Source organism: Rhopilema esculentum, chromosome 7 (assembly GCF_057945365.1).
Source record: "Rhopilema esculentum isolate cy_ngs chromosome 7, ASM5794536v1, whole genome shotgun sequence".
Classification (NCBI taxonomy): domain Eukaryota; kingdom Metazoa; phylum Cnidaria; class Scyphozoa; order Rhizostomeae; family Rhizostomatidae; genus Rhopilema; species Rhopilema esculentum.
This window is the reverse complement of record NC_142821.1, coordinates 8647054-8671541: the sequence shown is the minus strand read 5'-3', so window position 1 is coordinate 8671541 and position 24488 is coordinate 8647054. Positions and strand designations below refer to the sequence as shown.

The window sequence follows — 24488 nt, the reverse complement described above, 5'->3', positions numbered from 1 at the left end:
TGTGACTAGTTTTTTATATCTCTAAACGAATGACAACTTTGCTAAAGATGTTTGGCTTCGTTTTCAGTAACAAACAGAATGGTAAGTTGTCAAGATGTTGCAAGATATTCAAAGGATGTTGCAGGTGATTTTGGAGGAGATAACCTTAATTCTATTCATCATAAATGGTTAAATATTGTCACAGCTATTGGTTGACAATCGAAAACCACTGATGATGCCCTTCTCTAACTTAGAAATATCAAAACAAGACTAAGTTAGAAAAATGAAAATGCAATGCTTAAGTTTTGCGTAGCCAACTCAACTTGGCGCATTTTTTATAAACATATACATTCTGAAACAAAACGTTTAAGGATAAGGTATTTGCTTTTGAAATTTTAGAATGAACAAACTTAACATGAAAAACGACTTGAAAGATTTTCTAGTGTGTCTCAATACCTTACCACCACCCTCAGACAAATCCGTTTCCTCATGAACATAGATGCAAATCTATTGACCTTGCCCGAAAATTTGAAAACACATTTTGAAAAAGAGCAAACTGAAAAGACAGGTAGGCAGTTTGCGCATTGCAAACGCATTATTTTGAAAACGAAAAAAGGTAGTATTGTCTTGGCAGGGTAATATGAATACCCATAAATACCCATTATAATATTCAATATTAACGGAGTATTTAGCTAAAGGTAGCATTTGGCAAAAAGAAGCAAAAAGAATGTGGAGTAGGGTGAACACTATCCTGCGTGCAGACCCTAACCCTCACGAAGGAGGTTAGAGTCTTCACGCAGGCTGGGTGAACACGGGCTATGTGAACACGAGTCTTTTCAATTTGACAACTCTCTCTTTATAGATTATCTTTTCGCAAAAAGTGCAAACATACCCATTTGGTGTACTGTTCATGGCGGTGTAAGAAATGCTCAATCCAGCTACCGAGGGTCTTCAGCGTTGCTGGTGCCAATTTGCGCCAACTTGGTGGCAACTGGCCATTGAATAGTGCTCTTGATACCTCGTCTAGCTCGTTGTCCATGCCAACTTCCCCAGCCAAGGCCTTTGAACGAAAAGATTGATTGGAGTGAATTGCATACTTAATTTAGAAATGTTCACATTCTGGCAAATATTCTGGCTCATAAATTAAATTTAGTTTTCTCCCTTTTATTCTCTAAATGATAGGTTTGCCCTTTTATTCTCTAAATTCATGGATTATATTCAAGAGAACCAATCGAAATCGCCCTAAACCATTTTCACGTCCATTACAGAAATATTCTGACTTTCTCAGCTGACACAAAAAATCATTTCAATGAAGAAATAAATGCGAGCATAACCTTATTTTTAGCTCAAAACACAGGGCCCTTAAAACAATACGACTTTGTAGATTTGTAGACAAAATAAAGATAGCAGGTTTTTAAAGAAAAACAAGCCCGGATCTAGAGACTAGTAGAAATTGGCGCTGAATGTAGAAGTTTTAAAAAACAGAACTCTGCAGGTTATTATAAAGTAATGTATGTACCCGCTGCAAATTCATCAAGGTTGTCGCCATTTTTGAAATGAGCACATTGAACCTGTCAAGCTCTTGCAGCAAGACGATGGTGGTTGGTGTCATCTCAGAGATTTGCTTCTTAATTTGTGGGACGTCATACTGCTGAGGCAGCTTGCTTTGAATGTCGGACGCGATTTTGCCGATGAACTCCTCCCTGCTTATCCCTCCACTGTCAATTCCAGTCTGCGGCTGTAGCTCCACCAAATGCGCCCAAATGTCTTTTGCAGCACTTGTGTAGTATCCGATCTCGGCGTTTGCATGTAGACCGAACACGTTGGGAGTATTTGACAATGGCAACGACTCAATTATGTCCATGTAAACATCACGATTACATTCGGGTCTTATGCCCTCTTTTTTAGAATTGTTGCCTTTGGATTTTTTGTCTTCGACTTTCTTTGGCTCTTCCGCTTCATTGCCCGGTTTGGGAATAGAATAATCAACAGATTCATCCACATAAAAATGGAACGGCTGGAACGTGTCAAAAATGAAGTCTCCCATATATTCATCCATATATGTGTTGACAACTCGTCTGTCAAAGTCGTCAATGACACGACCACCATACATGACCTGTCAATCAAAAAGTTATGTACAAAAATAGAAGCTGAAAACTTATTGCACTTTTATCGCACTGGTATCTTAAAACAACGCATTCTGGAAAATATGTTTACCTGTGACATGACAGATTGAAATTTCAATAATATTTTACCAAAGATCAATGGCATAGCTTACTGGAGGTACTTAGACAATACACATTCATACTATCTGGGAGAAATGATATTGCAAGTAACCTCGCTGTGTCTAAACAGCTAGATTCAAACATTATAACATTGAAAAGAAAACACGTAAAATACCTCTCCAATGAGATACTTGAGACTGCCCCACGGTACTTTGCTTTCAGCCAAGTCGTATGCTTTTGTGAGGTATGTGCCAAGCAGCTGCATCGAAACACGGAAGTCTGACTCGTTGAAGTCGTATGGGATGTTCCAGCCTATCTTTCCATACTTTCGCCTTTCTTGTACAACAGCATGGAAGAAGGCTAGCACGTACACAAGTGCAGGGTATGCTGTATGGGGACACTCTGCCAAAACAGCGTTTGTTATCCTGTGGTATGTACTCCTAAGGTTCAACTTCAGCCCATTCGGTGGCTCAGTAACAACCTTCATTAGGAAAAATTAATTTGTTTTTACATTTACATATAGCCAACTGTACGAGTAGGAGCTAGGTACAGATAAATCATACCTGAGACCTTCTATATATGAAAACATTTTCAAAAGATCGTGTCCATTTCAAGTGTATGTATTGAAAGTAAAAAATTTATCGATTTCACATAGATTGAAATCAAAAAAGTCTAGGTGCATAGTCGTCATTTCGTTTTAGATTTTTACTAAGCAAAACCTTAAAAGTGATATTCTTGTTGGTAAAACGTAGCTTGAGGAAAGAAATTGCGTTGCAAAAATCTGATCTATTACTCCGGACATGCATAATTATTCCTTTTGGGTTAAACCTGGGTGATTTTTACATGCCTAAAAAGTACAAAATATTTGTTTTGTACAGTGAGATCTTCAATCCACGACCACCCATAGGGAAATGGTCAACCTGAAGGAGACGTGCGCTTGAAATTGAGTTTGATAAAAGGCTCAGACTGGCTGCTGGAATTGTTAAGTAAGGGCTATCTTTATACTGCTTTTTGTTCAAGACTTGATTGGAGGATTAGCTATCCCTGCTCGTTAGATAAGAGGAAACTAGAACGCCCTATAGTTGGATAACGTGATTTGAATCCTACCTTGAGAGATCTCTGTAGAATTCCGATCGGGAATTGTGGAGTGGGGTCTGTTGTGAGCCAAAGCCGGAAATCAGGATGTGGCTTGTTGATCCTCTCCAAGGCCTTTTCCAGCTCCCTCAACCATTTTACTAAGAGATGGCAGTTCTGCAACATTAGCCAATGTCCTCTGCTTATTGCTGTTTCTAGCAGTTGCAGAGCAAGCTATCATAGAAAATGACAGGGATATAAGTCAATTTTTACATAACTCTATAAAGTATCATGCTACATGAAAAGATCAGATTAATGAAAAGAGCAAGATACGGAAAACTTTCCAAGCATAAGAAGATAAAATTATAGCTTTGACAAGCAGGAAATAAAATCTAATGGCATTGTTGCTGAAGTCCGTTTTTGCTTGAAAAATGCCATTTTACTTTAAAACCGACAACTTTGCTGCTGTTTTAAGGCCATTAAGAGTATGCCTTATCAGATTCTCTAACAATGTCCCTTGTTTAATTGGGCCGCATCTCCTTGCATCGTGCAATAATCTAAAACTCATTTCAAGTATCTACCTTTTCTTGACCCTGACCCATGGCTAAAAACTTTAGCTTGTTTCCACTAAAGCCAGATCTCTCTGCCAGTTTCATGAGGTCACTTGCTGGATCCGAACCGGGGCTCAGAATGAATATGATTGGCGAAAAGGGCGTTGATTGCTCAAATATTGCTTCGAAGCTAATAACCGGTGGTGTCACAAACTTTTCGCCCATTCTGCCGATCACAAAGCTTGTTATTGCACGGTAAATGCGATCCACTCTGAAGCATCTCAAGAGAAGAAGCCTCTGGAAATCCGTCAAGCTTTCCTCGTAGTTTTCAGGGAACTGTGCTGACTCTGGTGCATCCAAATCGTTCCACTGCAACAGAGACAAAATATGATGTAATAATCTAAAATTTGCTTCCAGGCAATCATTAGCAATGCATTTTTAACTGAATAGTTTTCTAAACAGTATGTTTCCCTGTTGTTGTGATGCATATGAATTTGTGATTTTGAGACTATCAAAATGATTCTAGCAAAATGGCATGACCGAGATATCCAGGAATTGTATTTATATATAAATATATATGTATGTATTCAAAAGCTCTAGACTGTAATGTTTATTAAAAAAAATTTAAATAGATGATCAGTAAAAAACAACTTGATTAACGTTTCGCAATATGCTTCTTCAGAATCAATATATATATATATATATATATATATATATATATATATATATATATATATATATATATATATATATATATATATATATATATATATATCCAAACTGACTGGAGAAACATTCAAACTTAAACGCCAAAAGTATTGACTGAAGTCAATAGATATGAGAACCCCACTTGCAATTTTCTCAGGAAAGAAACAACTCAGTTTCTGACACTATGTACGCGGCCAATTAGAAAATTTTGTTCGGTTTGTGGAAATGACTCTGGAAAATCTTCTATTTCTTCCAGTGTAGACATATGGTGGATTGTAATTACCCCCTTCCCGCTCTGCCTCGTTGCAGGTAGGAACATGGAAGACCCACCTCTTTCCAAACATTTCCGTTTCTCTCTATGCTGTCGGCAAGATTAGAGAATTTATCAGGGACGACGGTAGTAAGTTTTTGAATATCCTCCCATCCCTGATCGGTCAACCAAGCATGAGGCTTTTTTCTTGCTCCCTTCTCAAGCGCAATGTTTCCCTTGATGAAGAAATCCAGCTCATCATGACTCATCTTGTTATCCGCCTCCATTATTTTCACAGTCATTTGGAACGAGAATAACAACTTGTGTCGCTCGAACAAACCTAAGAAAGATTAATCAAATTAAAAGCTTTATCGTATCAACTAGTAGCATTGAGTCAGATCAACGCTTGAGAAAAGACAGATTAGGCTACGACCAAAATTAGTTTCTAAATCTACTCGATATGTGCTATTTTAATTGGCTGGTGTAATGCTGTTTAATTATATCGATAAATAGCAACTTTGCAAGATAGTGTTTAGCCAAAGCAGCTAACTGTATCGTAATCCACATCATTAAGTTATCTTTAGTCTGAAGTTTGCTGCTAAAATAACTGTCCTTCTTGTTGTTGGTAAAACGTTATAGGTGGTAAGGCTAATTTCTGAATCAACGTTTATAAGAAGATTAAATGATAACAGAGACACATCTGCTCGGCTAGATGTCTGCAGGTTTAGACAAATAGGCCATCAGAGGTCTTTCAATGACTTAGCGCGACTGTGGAATATCTTAAAGAAGCTTCATTTCTATAATTGTACTAAAGACGAGTCTTGCAAGTACGCCGTTTTCTTAGGCTCTTAATTAAAGGTTGTAGATGAAATACAGTCTTCTGTTTTAACCGAAGCTGCTATGGCATTCCAAATTCATATAATTAAAAGTATAAACGTTGTCAAAGCCCTCACTTGTCAAAGTCTGTTAACGCGGCAGCAGAAAAACGAATCAGGTATCGTGTGAACAGGGCAATTGCTGCGGTCTCTAAACTACGATAGCCTAGTGTAGAGTAAATAGCCAACACGGTACAGTAAATAAGCACACAAAAAACCTAAGATTTCACAGCCTACATGACATTTTTTTTTGAATCAGCACCTTTGAATCAGCCTGTCTTGGCATAACATATGAAATTGTATTAATTCTAAAGTACATTGCCCGTGAACCGTTTTCAATCAAATTCATCATCAAAGTTCAGGTTTTAGATCAGAACCTTACGTAAGAGCCTTTGAGCTTGAAATGTTCAGATACACCTTTAAAACGAAGGCAAACGAACAGTCTAAAACTCGAAAAGGCAAGTCCTCTTTTAAGGAGATTTGCTGACTAAAAAGCATTTTGGGCTTAGAAACGTATGATGAGAAACAATACAGTTTTTTTAGGAATGTACGGATAAGCAGAAACGTGGCATACATAGAATTTTGATATCGGGCTATGTTCGAACCACCGTTAATAAATTCGCTTTCTTTTCCTAATACAATTTTACTTAAATTCAAAATTATATCGTCACATTTTATTGTACAGCACGCAAGCTAATATATAGTATCTCGAGGTACCACCGAAGAGGTATCATGTTTTGCTACGTGTCATATTTTTAGGAGAGCGTTCCCTGACCCTAGGCGACCTGTGATTCGTTGATGCAGTCAAAAAATTCATCGACGTGTATGACACGAGGGTTAATCGGATTACCTGAACCGGATTCTTCACCTTCGCCCATACTGTTATTGTTAGGTAATTTAGATACATGATCAAAGCCTTACCAGTGCAGGCGTAGTTATAGAGGTTGACTGTTAGCGTGTCCATTATGTTCTTCAACCGTTTTGTCAATATGGAATCTGGCAAGCTCTTTCTAAGCGAGAGACCAAACACGTCCAAAAATGAATTAAGCGAATACTGGTACATGGAGTTGATGTTTGACATTTCTGCAAGCACAAAAAAAAGCACAGCACCCAGTTTCGCCGCTGGTCGATATCCATCCCTAAGTTTGTCAATATCCTTTGCCGTTTTTGCTCCAAGCTTGAGTTTTTCGGCTACCTAGAATCAATTGCAAAATAAAGTTGTAAAGAAATACAACAGTTAACGAAATCAATATTGGAAAATTAAAGTTGCAAAAGTTTTATAATAAGCAGACAGCCACTCTGAGTCCTGCCCTGGCTGTGTCACAAGCTCACCTTTCTCTAAGCATATTTTCCTAAATCCTGTTCTCCTATCAATTTTAAAATAGGAAAAGCTAAATAGTTACATCTTCATTTGATCCTCGGGATTAGCACTTAGTTTTTAAATTTTGAGCAGTGAAGGGCCTTTAACAAAGTTTTCTTGTTACTGACAAGAGATATACTCACTTCCGTAGCTTTTCCCTTTGTGTCTTCCAATGTTTGCACCAATTCTGCATTATCAAGCATATTTCCAGTTGATGTTGCCAATTCTCTGAGAAGCGTGTCTTCTAGATCTTTCAGTAGGCGCTTATTATCACTAGAAAGAAACGTTTCTGTCATCATACACAAACGACATTAAACAATTTTTAATCAGTTATTCGTAAAGGATGCTCCAAAATTTGTCTTAATCCAACAGCTAAATCTTAATGACCAACAAACCTCTAGTCTTTTACAGTTTGTTTTTATGACATTTGTTAACTGTTAACTGTTAACTGTTAACAAGGAGACTATCATTAAAACGAGAATAACAACTACGGCCGCAAAAGTGCAGAGGATAGAATTTAGAGGGAAAAGTAGGCCACCAGAGTTTAGAGAATACATACTAAAAAGTCTTAAGTTTAATGAGCTATAGTCAAAATGCTTGGTATATGTCTTGCCTTGTTTCTTGAATGAGCCTCTCTCTTTGTTCCTCTAACTCTTTCCGCTCAAAGCCAACAATCACACTTAACAACTGATCTTCAAGGCCCTTGAATAAAAATGCCAACATATCAATTTCTGCTGGCTAATATAGTCATGATTATGTGAGCACCAATGAAACTTAATAATGCCATGCGAAGCTAACGTAAATCAGCCTCGTTACTAAGGACTGGAAAGCAAAGAAAGCTTATGCCTTTCAGCTACATTAAGTAATTAAATAGCTTACTAATCTAGCTTCTCTCTTAGCTCATGCAGATGCTACAAATCTAAAACAGAGCACAAAAACAGAGCCGGGCCATTTTTTACGTATGAACTACGGAGAACTATAACGCTAGTGACAAAAATTTTGCATAAGCATTTTGCAGAATTAAAAAAATAAGCATTTTGCATAGGTTAAAGTGTGACTCAAAGCTATGAACCCCTGTATGAAAATGCCCATTAGATTCAAAGTGTCTTATTCACCTTAAGAGTAACCGTGTAATTGACAACCATGCATTTTCCGAAATGGGCCGGTGTGTACTTTGGATTGGACAGCTTCGTATTCAGGTAGAGCCTAAAGGCAGGATCGTAGTCGATCTCCTTGTCACCAAGAATTACGCTTTGTCGTCCAGCTTCACCTATATAGTAAACATGTTCCTCTTAACAGTTATTTCAACAAAACTTAGCTTAGTAAATAAGGCCAACCAAGGAAATTGTGGAATTCTAATGAGATGAAAGTAGGGATTCTTGTATTCATACGTAAGATTTCTGAAATCATAAGCAAGACAACTGTTGAAAGAACAGGAATGGAATGTAAAAATATTCAACATTTTTATCAGCAAATCTATACTATTTTGCTACCCACGATGACCTTTCAGATTGCAGTAAAAATAATAATTTCTAGCTAACAATAGCTCTGTGTTGCAACTTAGAACCGTCCTGTTCTAAACACCAAAAGCGTGTACACCTCTGCCCATACCGCATCGATTACTTAACGATACACCGGTAAACTGTAATTTTGATTATTTAAACTTTATATGATTGATTTATACAGGAAGTGTGTCCTAGGGCCTTGGTTTTCGTTAACAATTTTAAGTATAATTTTTGACTAGAAATTCAACGCACCTTTGATGTTTTTCTCAAGGACATTGTCAATCACTGGGTCGATGTATTCATCAACGTCCTTGAAGAGCACTGGAAAACCGTATTTGATTGCAAGTTCAAGCTGCTTCAAGAACTCTGGATCGTTGAAAGTAAGTACCTATTAAAAAACAAAACTCAATATAGGTTTAACACAATTCGAAGAGTTTGCACAAGCATTGATAGCTGTATAGATGTATCAACGTTACTGGTACTTCTAATAGCTTTATTTTAGGCTTGCTACTTTAAATGTACAAATTATTTTAGTATAATGTACACGCTTCTTCTCTACGCGAAGAGCTACCTGTCCCTTTTTTTGACTACATCCAAACTACCAGACCCTTTGTATTCAAGGTTCGCTGTTCCCTAAATTTTCTCCCATGGTGTGCAAACCAATAACTATCTGCACCAAAAATGCATAAGCATTGCCTACCATCTACATCCCACCATCTCGCATCCTTGAAGGATACCCTTTGAATGGAGACTTCTGTTTGGGGTTTAATAAAACAGTTTGCCAAGAAAATCATAAACTACCTTGAGATTGTTCTTTTCCTCTTTCTTCTTAATCCAGTTCAATGCCTGCTGTTGGGGATCGATACAAAGAGGGTATCTGCTCGCCTGAGTTGTGAGAATGCCATTTTCGATGGACAACTCATCAGGAGGAAGACCCTCCGATGTCCACTTGCTTATCTCCACGTCGCTCGTTAGCAATGTATCCAACTTAAATGGCTGGCTGATTGGTATTTCCCTCGCCAATATATCCGCTTCCCATTCTTTGCGTAACAAGTCGTTTCTGAAATCCCAGCTGAAAGCGCCGAGGTAGCTAAGAAAGGCTGCTCCAAGTAAACAGTCACCAAGTAAACGCTTGCGTTGCTTTTTGAGCTCTTCAAGGTCTTCCGTCCACCTAAGCAATTATAATTTCTTTATTGGAAACAAGGCTCCATAGAAAATAAAAACTTGAAACTAACTGAACTCCCCCAAAATAGTGCCGTAAGTTGAACAGAATTGTTGGGGGAGGGGGTACGATTGACAAGGGATTTTCAAGATTTTTCATAATATTTTGCGGGTGCACTCTATTCACTGCTATTCATTTTTCACAAAATTTCACAAAAGTTGCACTGCTATTAATCGAATTCGTCTAAAATGATACTTGATCATATGCTAACAAGATAAAAGGAACTGTAAACATACCTGATTTTCTCTGATCCGAGGCCTGATATAAGTTTGTCAGCTGCAATCAGCCTCCGTTCCATAATGTTGGCCTCTTCCTGCAGACTCTGCCTCTCTTTCATTGCTTCTTCATACTTATCCCCGAGGGACTTCAACAGAGCCTCGATAGCAGCAACTTCTTTTTCTATTCTTTCAAGGTCTCTTTTGCTCTGCATGAAATTTCTCTCAAGCCGTGCAACCTGTGAAGTCGATCAAAGAGGTCAAAAGATGCAATATGCCTTGGCAGACTTTGCAATTTATGTCTAATATAATCCAGGGTGAATATTTAAGAATATGATTTTCTTCCCTACTTCACCATTCAAAGTAAAAAGAAACAGATTTCAAATGAAGATCTTGGGCTTAGACTTCTTAGGTCCGTATGGTCTACAAAAGTCTGCAAGAGGCGCTGTATATTTTCCAGTTCTTTTTTTAATTGGTTACTACTTGCTTTTAACCCCTTGGCATAGTTTTTCTCGACATGTTGCTTACAGCATTGACATAACAATACTCTTCCACGTCATCAAGTACACAGTTCTGAAATGTTTTGCTAGTACATTTTTCTTACTTGTTGTAATCTTGGTAATAGTTAACAATTCTCTTTTGCAAAGTAGTGGAAAGTGTAAAGGTGTTCAGTAATAAGACTAAGGATAAGAACTTGACCTTTTCTCTCTTCGGTTTGATGGTCTTTGCAACATCACAATATCCCATAATTGCCCATACGAATTTCAGTAAACCAGCGCCAGCTTTGCTAATTTCTTTCATTTGATCGATCGGAGTATCCATTTCTCTTAGCAATCCCTTCACATTTCTTACCTGAAAATCGATTTCAAAGATGCTTCAATTCAATTGATCTCCAAAGCAGATAAAAAAAAGTTTATACAATGTTTGCTAATTTTTTGGGTGCATGGAAACTCAAGGACTGGAAACTCAATGTTGTAGGACATATCTGAAAAAATGATGCGACTCTTGGTAACGGATTTTACAAAAATCCTTATCTATTCTGTCATTGGCTACAGAGGGGTACGACGAAACTCGTCGCTGTACGAAAATCAATTTTGCTTGGTACATCTGCTGATATACGGTCTGGTAAAATTCCATCTCTGTATGCCAATGAATCAAACGGCACCAACAAGTAGTTTTTGATTTTTTCATTATCTTCACGTTCTTCAGCAATGAGTAATGCATTATTCCTTGCTTAAACTTTATAAATACAAACTCGGTAACATACCTGACCAGAGGAAATGCCATCGACATCGAGGTCTTGAAGAGATTTCAGAAAACCAGATTCGGACATCATTGCTTTGGCAGTCTTCCATGATACATCCTTGATACCTCGCAGTATGACAATGCACTCCAGTGTTAGCTGCACTGGTTTGGGTGGCTTTGAAAACGTTCTTAAAGTAAATACCAAATACGATATATTGCTAGTTTAGCAACGAACACTAAAGATTAGTCTTGCGTTTATAACAAAGTCCATAGTGCAGGTTTTAATCATGAATCATTTGTGGATTAGACAGGGTTTCATTTAGGCTGTATGCTAATGGAAAACAGATCAAAGTGATGCTTATGCTGATTGGAGCTTGCTTGCTAAAGACAAGAGTATCTTTGCATTTGATTCTGTATTTATACTTTAAAGCGTGAAATATTGAGGTATTAAAAGGAAAATAGAGGCAACAATGAAGACGAGCAAGAGGGGGGCAACAATGAAGACAATAATTTTCAATTTAAGAAAGATAAACTTCAATTTGCCTATAAAGATGCTGTGTTACTAGAGAAAATTGAAAGAGTTTTGCTTACGATGCACTCCCCTTTTTATTAACAAAAATTCTTTTTATCTTTGGTTTACGGGACTCATTCTGAAGATCAGCTGAAAATTGAACTGAAGAGCGTGCTGAATATAACACTGCTTAATTTGAAACATTCATATAATGCTACAAAAAGAAACCTGATTTCAGTGACGTCTGATCGGTCAAGCTCTTGCAATGCAAGACGGGCCTCTTCAAGCGCGGGCAAGGCCTCAGCAAGAGCATCTTCGGCTTCGGCCTAAAAGACAAAGGCAAGTTTGAAAAGTCGATTGACGCAAGAGCCTTTGTGGGAGAGGCATATGTGATAGTAAACAATGTTGACATTGCTTCAACTGTAAAAAATAATGCTAGCCAGAAAAAGATTAGCGAAATTAATAAGGGATAAGGACAAGAAAAACTGATAATTTTGTTTATCTGTAATCAATAGAATAAAATCTCCTTTCGCAACATATTAGGCCCTGTTATTTTGATCACTTTAATATACTTATTGCTGCTTTGCTTTCAAGTTGAGATTGAAAAGCATTGCCTTTACATATCGATTTTATCATGAAGTTTCACCATGTAAAGTTTAAATGAATTCTTGAAAACAAAATAGTTGATAATGTTTAATCGTGAACAGGCATGTGATAGTTAGAAACCTTTTCTTCTGATATTTTTATTTTCTCTTCAGCAATCTCTGATCGTTTGCCTACAGCCATTTCCTTCTTCTCGTTAGCCTGGTTCGTCTTCTGTGTGATCTCCTCCAAAAGTTTCTCACAGGCCTCAGTTTTCTCCGTCACAGCTACCTTTTGAATCTCCAATTTTTCGTTTAACTCCACCAACTGCTCACTTGCAGCTAACAGTTTTGACAGACCTCCATCTAAACGCCGGCACTAGAACAAAAATTGACTACTTATAGACAACTGTAGACTCCTAAACATTCAACGTACAGAAAATCTTCGGAAACTTTAATAAATTGGTTTGATCTTCTAATTCTTCTTCTAGTTGCTTGAAATCTTTCCAAAACACCTTCAAAACTGATCATCTTCTAGAAAAAATCGTCACAAATTTCCATACCTCGTTGTCTATACTGATTCCTTTTCCAATTACGCTTCCATAGCTCGTAGCATTTTATAGGGAGACACAATAATATTGGCTCAACAAATCTTGTACGGCAATGGCAAGTAAACAAAGGTTTATATCATAAACGGCAAGATTGCTTTCTTAAATAGAACACTAACCTGTTCAAGCACGAACTGATCTTTTTCTTCCAGCAATCGAACATACGTTTTGATGAAGTCCAAGTAATTCTTTGGAGTGACGTAATTGACTCTTCTAAGTTTTTGTAGAAACATTTTGCTGTAAACCCCAACCGATCCGTGAACTTTGACCACGTGTTCAATTACATTGTCCTTGTATTCATCGGGTATCTTGTTTTGCTTTTCAAGAGAACGAAAAAACTTTGTAAAAAGACAAAAAACACAAAGTATAACATTCTACGTTTTCTCTTTTCCGAGCCTTTTTAATATTTATATAAAGAGGCAAAAGTCAAATATTTTTTCGTCATAACAAATCACCTAATCTTTCACTGGAAATTAAGTTTTCTTTTCAGTTTCAAACAGTCTCATTAAAAACTACATTGCAACCAAAGGAAAAGACAATTGCGACAAAAAGCCGATGCAGCTATCAAGACACATCACATATCTAGCGGCTCTCGGAGCCTGATGCTAATACCTGATGGTCTTGCATTGACAATCGCAAAAAAAAACTTTCTTCAAATTTTTTATGCTAGACAAATTTACTGCCAAGCGGTATGCGCTCATCTGCATCAGCTCATCTGGCAACTCTACTTAGGCACAAATTTTGATTCTATTTTAGAAGATACTTACTTCTTCAAGAAATCGCGAAGCTACAGCAAAGAGAGCTTGTTGCGGCCACGCCATAAACCAGTCGATGCTGGTGTTATTAACCAGACCTGGGAAGTTCCTGCACCGCGTCTTCAGTGTATCGCCGACGGGCGACATGGCCAACACGATGTGTAGGTTGTTTGCACACTTAGTTACAAAAAACTGCCATACCGCCTCTCTGCTCGGTCCTACGCCATGTTTCTGCGCTTCGGGGCGTATCTAGCATTCACGAAGAGTAAAAAGATTAGTTTGCACAATAACTAGAAAGACTACCATTTTGAGAATAATCCTCATATTATGCAACACATAGGCGAGCCTTTTTGCCAATGTCATTTATATATTTGTTTACTGACTCCAGCTTTGACTTTATCTTTCGTTAAGGTGCATACGTGACCACCCTGTCTAAACCCAGGGTACCAGAAATATACCAACCTAGCTGTTGGAGAGAGAGGGACACTATTGCCGTCGACGAGCCGCTTGCTGCATACCTTTTTGCAAAATAAATGCATTTGTCCAAAAACCCACAGCCATCGTTTTCGTTGTTTCACTATCGACTTTTACTATCCAGCTTTTTACCTGATCTGGTGGATTTGAATGAGACCACGGGCCTGAAAAAAGCTAATGGCCTACCTGATTGAGAATGGCTTCTTTTTCATCATCTGCAAACAATGCAGGAACCATCCCGGAAGTGAGCATGTTATTGATTAATTCCAGGAAACCTAAAAAGAGGAAATAGTCTCCATAAACTGAAAAGATCTAATGCTAATCAATTGATACACAAATACTTGCTAGATGCCCCTAACTTCCCAGATGTGTGTGTTTAAGTAATGAACTAGAAATAAGGATGTTCATTGAAATACTCTTTCTGACTTTTCAAAAAATATTCCACGGAGAGCTGATCAGCACAAAAAAGTTGGAGAAGATATCTGTGCATGTTCTAGGTATCGCACATGAACGTGGCCGGAACTGGTAGTCGAAGATTATCACAGTTGAACCTCTAATAGCGGTCACTATTCAGAGGTGGTCGCTATAAGAAAATCCAACGGAACAAAATTTTGAATTTCTGACAATACTCGAAACTCACTATCTCACCTTCTTGTGCAACATGACCATCAGTGAATAAAAATACCATTTTTTTGTCTTCCATTCCAAGTTTTTGGTACAAGCCTTTCAGATCTTCCCTAAAGTCGTTCTCAGCATATCCACGAGTCAGCGTTATTTCGAATACATCGCAGCCAGCAGCGAAGGCAGCCAGTCGAGTGAGACTTTGCTTTCCGCTGCCACCCACGCCGACAAGCAAAGCGTGCCCCTGATCCATGCGGATAACACGATGAATGCGCGTAAGGTGCTCTAATGCGTCGTCAAATAGAACGAGGCTCATTGCGTTTCTATCAACGTTATACTCTTCAAGAATCTGAAATCAACGATATTCATGACAAAATCAGGACCCGGAAAAATGGCAATCATATGACTGAAAAGTGTCGAGGGAGAGTTAAGTACAGACCCCAAATCCCGCCTTATTATCTTTAAGGAAGATTCACCAAACAAGGGGTATTTTGCCGAGAATATTCTTCAATCCTTGTAAAAATCCCTGGGCAAAGAAGCAAAAACCTTTTAGGTATGACACCTATCCAAAATCGATCACTGCATTTTAGAAACTTAGAAACTTTGATAAAATTTGGTTCCAAAGAACACCTACAAAAGAGCATTTGGTTCCAAAAAGACGTCAAAACGTTTAACACTAAAGAACCTAAAATGAAAATAATCCGAGAGTAGCAATTTCATTAAACGTTTGGGGATAGCAAACCTCTTCAAAGATGGCCTTAGAAGCTGTATAATCGACTACATCTTCGTAAAGTCTAGGCTCTTCTGTTAATGCATTGCGATAGTCTCCATACAATACTGGGTCTCGAAGCACCACTGACGAATGATCCACAAAATGTTCTTCAACCAGACGTTTTAAATGTCCCTACAAAATGGAAATGGCTTCAGTAATGTTTCCATCATAAATAAATCATTAAATGTCTTAGAATCTATGCTTTTAATTCATTACAAGAGTGAGTACTTTGAAGTCATATGAATTAATTAGTTTGAGTTAAATTTGAGGACCTTAACGCCTAGATTTCATTATAAGACTCTATCGTGACGCTGCTCCAGCAAGCGAGTGAAACTTAGAGTGACGTGTGTCTTAGCAGCGTCCAGACAAAGATATGCATTAGAGGATTTAAGACAGACTGAAGAAAAGAAGAAATTTTTCAGACACAGAAACTATTCTTCACAGTGATAGCTTCAAAACGCTTCTGTCTGAATTCAATTTTGTGTAAGTTCCTGATTTCTTTGCGACGGCGTTGCATCGCTACATATCCATCAAGCCCTTGTTACGATAATGCTACTAGGAGGTACCTGGACAAGGTCTTTGTCATTATCATTGATCAAGCGATCATAGAACACCCGCAGACATTCATTCCTCCAAACTCGAATCACTTGTTGTGGCTCACTGAACCGATCTGGCGTTGTCAGGCACAGTCCGTGGTAAACCCTTGACAAATCTCTAAGGTTGAATATGTAATGGAACTTCGATGGCGTTGGTGGCAGCTCGTGCACGATCTTTGAGTACAGCTCTAGAGTACAGTTGGTGATGGGACTTGTCAAATTTCGGATTTCCTTTTTGAACGGAGCTAAGTGACCATCGAGTATGGAGAAGTATATCTTTTTAAGTGACTCTTCTGACGGGAATGTCATGTTAAACACACTGAACAACGTGAGAAATCGAGGATCCACTTCATTCCTTCCTCCTCCGGCCTAAAATTGTCAGCATAATTTTTAAGCATAATTGAAAGCATAGTATCCTTGTTTTACCTGAAGTCGTCCTTCAGGCAAGTAGCATGGTTGCAATGTATCAAAATAATTTATGTAATGTAAACAAAATAATATTTTGAGTTGACATGATATTCTAGATTTCAGATGAATTCAGATTGGGCTTTCACAAATATTTGTTATCTGTACAATGACAATAAGACGGTACGTATTTAGCCAAATTTACATTTACAAAAATCTACTTCTAGAAATTTTCAGTTCTGACAATATAACATAAAAGCTGCGAAAATATATCTAAATGCGCAAAATCAGCTAGGTATGTTGATAGTTGGGTGCGATGTGGCCCAAATTACAGAGGTTTTGTAGGAAAAAGTCTGTGCTTATATGGCCATATCTCATTGAGTTTTTAAACTTAGTCAACATTTAGAGATATTTATAAATTTGGAACTCTATTGAGAATAAAGTAAACATAAAAAAATTTACAAATCTGACCTTTCCCATTGCTGCAAGGAAACCAATGTCCCTGAAATGCTTGAATGTGAGTTCTTTTCCTCTGTCATACATTCCCCCCTTTTCAAGGAGTAGCTTCAATAAGGCAATTGGCTGCTGTGTACCATAGGTGTCCACCTTGCAGAGAAACAATACAATGCAGTTCAATGCTAATTTTGATACTGAAAGCCAATCGTCATTCTTATTTAAATGAAGGATCGATCGTTTTAAGGATTGTTTTGGATCCATAGATAAACAATTTGTGTCACAATTTAAAGCATCTCGTGCATGTTTACGAATACGATCGTCGACACGTTTGTGCGAAGGCAATGTCCTAGAATTCTTCCAATGTCCTAGAATTAAAGCCATCGCCTATTTTATCATGTAACATACTTGACCGAGTTGATACTGAAATAATTAAAAATGAAGAAAGTTTTGCAAATTTTATTGAAACCTTGATTTAAACAACGATTTACCGAATCCCCATAATACTGTCACTGATTGCATAATTTTTCAAAGGAATCACTTTATACGGAATATACATGTAGAAGGACAAAACATCAAAAGAACTTATACTACCAAAGACAAAATCCCTAAGGAACTTGTCAATTTTGATTATTTGTGTCATTGCAAACAATAGAGAATTAGGAAGCTGGTTCCGTTAAGGCCGATTTCAATTTGATATTTTTTGTGCGCGCGGGCGTAGCGCACAAAAAATTTGAGACCCTATCAACTTTCTGGCGCTCACAGCGGACACAAAATCGAGGCAACTTGATTTTAACTACGCATGCTCAGAATTGGGCGCTACACCCGCGCGCACAAAAAATGCCAAATGAAAATCGGCCTTTAATTTGCAATCAAACTCGCATGCATGTGCAAGTGTTTCATCGGGAAGTTTTCGTTTATTCACTAGTAAAGTTGGTACCTGCGGCATATTCATGTCATCAATAAACACCAAAAGTTTCTTTCCCATAGGAGGACCATACGTATCTTTGGTTCTTTTCTCAACGTTTGCCTCTAAATTCCGTTGAACATCCATCGATGTTGTTCGCGAAGAAAAATTTATGTTTAGTTGCAGCTGTAAAAAAATACACATTAGAAATGATTTCTGCAAAAAAACAACAATTGAAGAATGGTTTGCCTTATTGAAACCATTTTACTTACATTGAAATAAACTTTACTAGCATCAAATTGCCTGTAAATTCTACTCTTAGTTGGATCCTTAACACAGTTGACAAACAAGCAATACATACTTCTTATATATAACACAATCATTGTCGATAAAATGGGGACAGCTTATAGAACATACGTATGCATCCGTATCGAGTTTTCGCAAAAAGCTCTGCACTGTGGCTGTTTTCGATGTCCCTGTCTCACCAACCAAGACTACTGGCCTCTGTATGCCAACCATCAGCTCTATCAACCACTTACTTCTGCAAGTATCTACTGTCGGCACGAGAATTTCGTTGAATTTTATAACTGGGTCGTGTACATAGTTAGGCACGACGCTCACCCAAGGCACCCATTTGGACTTCTCCACGTCGAAGTAATACTCGTACAATGTCGGCTGGGCTGTCGGGATCTCACCCGGTCCGACTGTCACTCCTTCAGATGCATTAGTGGAAAGGGCGGAAAGACGCTTAACATAGTTATCGAACTTTAAGCGGCCGTCTTCTAGGAGACAAGAGCCGACTGACCATATCAGAGATGTTATGAATATCCCTTCGATTATATCTTGTCCGGCAAATGTGTTTGTTTCCGGTGCTGGCAGGAGAGCATTGAGCATCATGGCTAGCTGGGTGACCTGTTGGGTACAAGCAAAATAGCTCACAATCCAAAAGGTTATCTTTTACTAGGTGGGTATGTACAAAAGCCAAAAATTAATTTGACTTCAAGATGATCTTTATGGACAGTAGTTCAGTAATAACGCGTAATAACATTCATAATCTCTTAAATTCAACGAACTACTTTCTTTTGCATAGTTCATACCTTATTCGGGACTGGAGCTCAAAGCTCAAGGTCACAAAAAACGACAAACATTGAAAAAATAACAAATAGAAGACAAAAATAGAAAATAACGACAACCAAGGTTTTCTTGATAAAAGGCGATGCCTGGAATCAATTCATTTGGTTTCTCGACAGGAAAGGCGGAGAATACGCAATGCCAAGGGTGACATGACATTTAGCGTGAACCGTTTCATAAGTCTTTCACAACAGCGTAGAAATAAAGAATTTATAAGATCCTTGACGCAAACAAACTAGTGTCAACTTACCATATTCAGGTTTGTCTGTGGAACAATCGTTTTGAGCCTCTTTCCTTGCTTGCCATCGACAATGCCTTCTAGAACAAGATCAATGCACTGGGGCACATACTTCTCAAACAAATTCATCAACTCCTTTTGCTCGTTTTTATTGACTCTCGCGCTACACCACTTGTCCCAAAATGGTCTGTAGCCAAGGTTCTTTGGATCCACATACACCATTCCACACCTGGAGACAGTTGCAGGCGAGGCATATTTCAAATCAGCAACCTGAAATGAACATATTGATTGATATAAAGCTATTCTTATACGCACATTTTGCCTAATTGATACGTACGTCTACAGATGCCGTGCAAAGAGGTTTAAAGAAAATGTCAGTACCAGCCTGTGTTTAGGTATAGGACAGAGAGAGCATTGGTAAGCGCGCTAAAAGCATCTTGATGGGGATATACGTTCCATTAAATCAGGAATGCCAGAAATTTTTTGCATTTTGGATCAATTCTTTCATTATACCTTAAAATGTTCCTTTGGAAGACTCCTTTTCAGCTAGTGAAATTGTTATCTTATCTTTAAAAGGGATTTTAGCAATAAGATGAAGAAGGCCAAAAAGTACTTAGTAAATCTCTAAGAGTAACATGGGTTTGTCTCTCCCTTCACCAATCCTTCAATCATTTTTGCTGATTTTAGCTAGTTCTCTTTAAGATCAAAGACCAATGATAATGTTCTGATACCTCGAACAGCAAAGCACAATGCTTCTGAAGTCTGATTCTTTCACCATTTGCCAGCGTAAGCAGCTTATTGTCATCCATAACAGAATTCATGTTTTCAACCCAGAGTGCGTCCACATCTCCGTCAAAAAGTATGTACTTTCTTTCACTTTTGTCTGTTGGTTTATTTACTTCCCTGAAAATATTCGACAGCAATCCATCCGTCCAGTCACGTGTTATTGGGTCAAGGGTACCATAAAGCTCAATGACGGAGCAGGCCTTTGCATTCATTGTGTATAACTTGGTTGGAAGACCGAGCCTGGAAACAAAGGAGCCATTTGGACATGGTTTATACCTCACAATCAGAGAATTGCCGTCAATTTGTTTATATGACAATATGGACATTCTTTTAAACAACCACTATGGCTAAAGAGTCAAAACATATTTTACCTTTTTAAGAATTTATTTGAATCGCTCACATATAAAAAACACTTAATATATTTTACCGTCTTATTGTTTGTGCTTAGAAATACCTCTAGATATCTCAATAAAATTTGGGTCAAAATTCGTTACCAGCGGCAGAAAATGCAGTGACGAACTCAGTTTTTACTTCCAAGCAGCCGGCGGAAGCAAGAATTAAGTGTTAATAACTAACCTAGTCTGTGCTTGACATAGCGTATTTATAACAACTGACTTCCCACCGCCAGTCGGCCCAACAATCATTGTCGTGTGCCTCGTCAGCATCGTCTCATACATCTGCACCACTTTATCAACCTGAAAAATAACAGAAGGTAGTTTGACAAACCCTAATTGTCTTGGAATTGGAAAATACATTTCACTCACACTTTCTAGATTACTTCTCTTTTAAAAAAGGTACATTATAGGGCCATCTGGCATAAGTCTGCCCGGCAAGACTCTTCTTCTAAATGGACATTAAGCAATATAAATATCACATAATTTTGTGAAAAAGTGAGTAAATAAAGTATTGTGCAGATACAGCGTCAAAAAACCGATAGAAATCCCTCTGTTTGAAAATAACATGCACTTTGGCTTTAGGCCTGATGGGGATCTAGCCTCCAAGCTTCCAATCCTATAAGCGAACCCTGTAGTGAGCGAGATGCTTGAATGCTTTCGTGTGTGCTTAAATTTACCCTTTCTTTCAAATGCGATGGAATCAAGTTTATTTTGCATATTTTTCATACAGTTCTTGATGTATTCTGAACCAGCCTACCTGTTCAGGGAGCAAAACATAGCGGTTGTCTTGAAGAACAGATTCCACGGCATCATTAAAGTTTGGATACCGCACACGCGGGCAGTCGAGTCCTGGGAACAAGTCAGCAATCAATCCGAGAAACAGCGGTACGTCTTCAAACACGAACTTGGGCAGATTCATATCACGTAGTGCGCGCATGAGCACCACGTCCTAAACAAGAATAGACGCTATTCAGTAAAAAGAATTGAACCCTTCATTGAACGCATCGAAGTTTAGATATAAAGGGTAGATATGTTCCTAGGGGTGTCTCTCTGTTCTAGAAAAGTTGTCGGTCTTGAATGCAGAAAAGATTGCTGCAAATAGAGAACACGCTTACAGAACTTTCAAATCTTCTGCATACTGGCTGTATGGTGGGCGCTCTCTGAAACCAGGAAGATCTAAGGACCTTCCTTGATATTTAATGTTCCGTACAGCAAGAATTTTGGTGATTAGAATGAAGATCAAGATGATAAGAGACAGCATCACTATCCTGGTTCCTTCCGGTTCTATTATATTTTGTACCTTGCCAGTATCTTCTAAATTATACATGAGTTTCAGTTTCAAATCATGGATTTGGGCCTTTGATGTTTGTTGGCCTAAAAGTGCATTCTCAAAAATTGTATCAATAGAATGACGCAAATAACCTCAGGCAAATCAGGAGATCCTCGTTTCAATTCGCCAGCCATGACTAAAACTGCCTTCAAGGCTCGTAGGCCAAAATCGTAGTGAGATTGCTTTGACAATTGTCCTGCAGCAAGTTTGTAGAGAACGGTCATCTTTTTGGCAAGCACCTATGAAGAATGTTTGAAACAATAAGACATGAAACAATGAAACAATAAATTAGGCTGGTGGCTTTAAGCTTTTGTCAGATATTTTCTCTCTGGGATGCATGAAATCAAAATGAATTGGAATTACGAAGAGACTGTTTTCAGCGTTTATCTGGGATTATTGCTTAGAAATCATCCATAATGAAATTTGAACCCAATCTACATGAAAAAATTATCTCCTTCTATTCCAAGTTAACTTGTTCAAACTGATGATGAGTTAAAGAACGTTTCATCCCAAAATAAACGCACCTATGATATGAAAAGGTTGTAATAGTGAAGTGAGAGAGCATAACCTTTTAAAGGCCGCTTCTTAGTGACATTTTTCAACCCTGTTGGATTTACAAGATGCCCAAAAAATTCAAGCTTGAATTAAGGACAGGAATTCACTCACCTTCGCCAGCAAAAAGCCCTCTGAAAAGAGCATGATTTCGCAGATCTGTTGAAGATCTGGCACAATGCAAACAACTGGTCTAAAAAGCGCCTTCACACTCTCTGGTAGCTCGGTTCGACCTGCATAGCCAGGGTTCATTGTGATGAAGATGCCCATTCGATGATCAAGATTGATCTCAGTCCCTTCAAACTGTCAAAGCAGAACAAACCATGTAATCAATATAAGGCAAGAAATCTCACAGGACAGGATGCTTGCAAGACTCTGGTCGCTCTACAAAGCATCTAAACACAACAATCGCTATTATCATAGCTCAAACATAAGAAGAGTGAATATCTTCTAACTAGAACATACCTGTAGTCGTTTCAGCTTAGAAGCAAGAGCATTCTGCAGCGTTTTTATCTGTGTCGAAATCACAGACAAGACTGATACGTCAATACGATTGAATTCATCAAAGCAACCCCAAGCTCCACACTGTGCCAGGCCGGAGAAAATCTTTCCAATAGACTGCAACAAAAACGTTCAGTAGTGACGTTGATTCTTCGGAAATCTGATTTTAAAAGTCATGTCAGGGTTTCCCTGAACTTTCAATGGCTAACATCCATGCTTTACGTAATACAATATTAAGTCTGGCTACACCTTTTCAAAGGAGTCAAATGTGACAATACTTCCTTTTCTCGCCAGGGTGCAAATACCAATTAGATTAGTGTATACTTCAATAACCTGAGTCATTAGATAAAAGTCTATTCGATATTTTCATTTATTTAGTTGATATTATATTCGATATTGAGAAGGGAACCAGTGAAAGAAGGGTGGTTTTCAAGATGAAACTATAGCGCCAAATAAACAATTTTAAATGAATAAAAACAGAAGATTGCAAAAAAAAATTAAGAAAAAATCCACGATAAGCATATAAAGAAGTTTCATTTGTGTTATACTTTGTTACGCTGACTCGATGTGTTGTTTAAATTGATTTACAGAAGCTTACTTTAAAATCCATGCCCTCTCCGCAGTTTGTAACAACACAAAGTAGCCCAAGAGCTTTTGCCAAATCTTTCGTTGTCTCAGTTTTACCAGTACCAGCAGGTCCAGCTGGTGCACCACCAAGGTACATTGACAATGCCTAAAGTCGATCGAAAAAGTCTAATTACACAATATTGTCTTAACGGAGCAGGTATTTCCTTCTTTGTAAATGCGCCAGTAACATAACGTGATAGGCTGTACATAGAAGGGCTGTAGGACACAAGCAAAGAAAGTATGCCCCTAACTTCATTCAAGCTTGCTGGAACGCACAGAATACCACAATACCACTAAGAGAGTGTCTCAGCTTAAGGGGGAAATGCAATTAAGGCCTTTCCTCTTCTTATAACACTTAGAACATTATTATTAACTATTATCATTATTATTATTATTCTTGCTATATTGTTTTTTTGATTTGGCAAAAAAGATAGCTAAAAATGATATTAACACAACCACTTGGATAGAAAATTAGTAAAAATTTTCTAAAAGCTAACATATTTATAAATTCCCTACATGATTTATAAAAATTTTACATAACCTGCAGTCGCAAATATTTCCATTCATTAGTTGTGTGTGGAACAGAGATAAAGCCCATACCTGAGTGATTGTAAGATAAATCCTATCTGTCAACGGCGTAATTACAAGCCTTCCATTCAGCCCCATATATTCATATCCATAACCAAATTCTCCAGTGCATTGCATCACCATCAATTCATCTGGTTGCTGCTTCCAGTAAAATCTCAGCTGACTTTCCCATTCAAATTCTCTTGAATCCATGATGCTAATTTCATAAAAAAAATCAGTTCTTGTCAAGAACTTTCATTAAGACATCAGGCAAAAGAATTTTTATTTGGGCACAAACTCTAATCTCGTCATATAAGCAACGATACGAATGATATCATTTCTATTAATTGTCCACTCCATTTTTTCCTAAAGGGACATCCAAAAGAGGCAGTAAACAGCTATTCTACGTCATTTTTAATGGTGGCGCTATTCTGCGAGAGGGCTTGGCTATTTGACAAGGGGGACTAAC

General features: G+C 37.9%; 1 protein-coding gene across 1 annotated transcript in view; it reads right to left on the bottom strand.

Annotated features, from left to right (window-relative positions):
* LOC135683823 (dynein axonemal heavy chain 10) overlaps positions 1-24488 on the bottom strand; it is a 46612-nt gene that overhangs the window by 3075 nt on the left and 19049 nt on the right. The window contains exons 31-65 of the mRNA XM_065199178.2: positions 24053-24236; positions 23424-23558; positions 22790-22942; positions 22439-22627; positions 21865-22011; positions 21200-21391; positions 20624-20742; positions 19993-20287; positions 19274-19531; positions 18310-18804; positions 17926-18078; positions 17004-17138; positions 16098-16496; positions 15502-15663; positions 14787-15108; positions 14325-14413; positions 13677-13913; positions 13029-13226; positions 12447-12680; positions 11949-12046; positions 11232-11397; positions 10664-10816; positions 9986-10203; positions 9329-9698; positions 8780-8915; positions 8138-8292; positions 7636-7724; positions 7166-7295; positions 6584-6857; positions 4868-5127; positions 3860-4198; positions 3312-3512; positions 2380-2685; positions 1499-2095; positions 872-1039 (exon numbers count right to left, since the gene is read on the bottom strand). Of these exons, the coding sequence (XP_065055250.2) occupies positions 872-1039; positions 1499-2095; positions 2380-2685; positions 3312-3512; positions 3860-4198; positions 4868-5127; positions 6584-6857; positions 7166-7295; positions 7636-7724; positions 8138-8292; positions 8780-8915; positions 9329-9698; positions 9986-10203; positions 10664-10816; positions 11232-11397; positions 11949-12046; positions 12447-12680; positions 13029-13226; positions 13677-13913; positions 14325-14413; positions 14787-15108; positions 15502-15663; positions 16098-16496; positions 17004-17138; positions 17926-18078; positions 18310-18804; positions 19274-19531; positions 19993-20287; positions 20624-20742; positions 21200-21391; positions 21865-22011; positions 22439-22627; positions 22790-22942; positions 23424-23558; positions 24053-24236 (7756 nt within the window). The remainder of the gene's footprint in view (positions 1-871; positions 1040-1498; positions 2096-2379; positions 2686-3311; positions 3513-3859; positions 4199-4867; positions 5128-6583; positions 6858-7165; positions 7296-7635; positions 7725-8137; positions 8293-8779; positions 8916-9328; positions 9699-9985; positions 10204-10663; positions 10817-11231; positions 11398-11948; positions 12047-12446; positions 12681-13028; positions 13227-13676; positions 13914-14324; positions 14414-14786; positions 15109-15501; positions 15664-16097; positions 16497-17003; positions 17139-17925; positions 18079-18309; positions 18805-19273; positions 19532-19992; positions 20288-20623; positions 20743-21199; positions 21392-21864; positions 22012-22438; positions 22628-22789; positions 22943-23423; positions 23559-24052; positions 24237-24488) is intronic.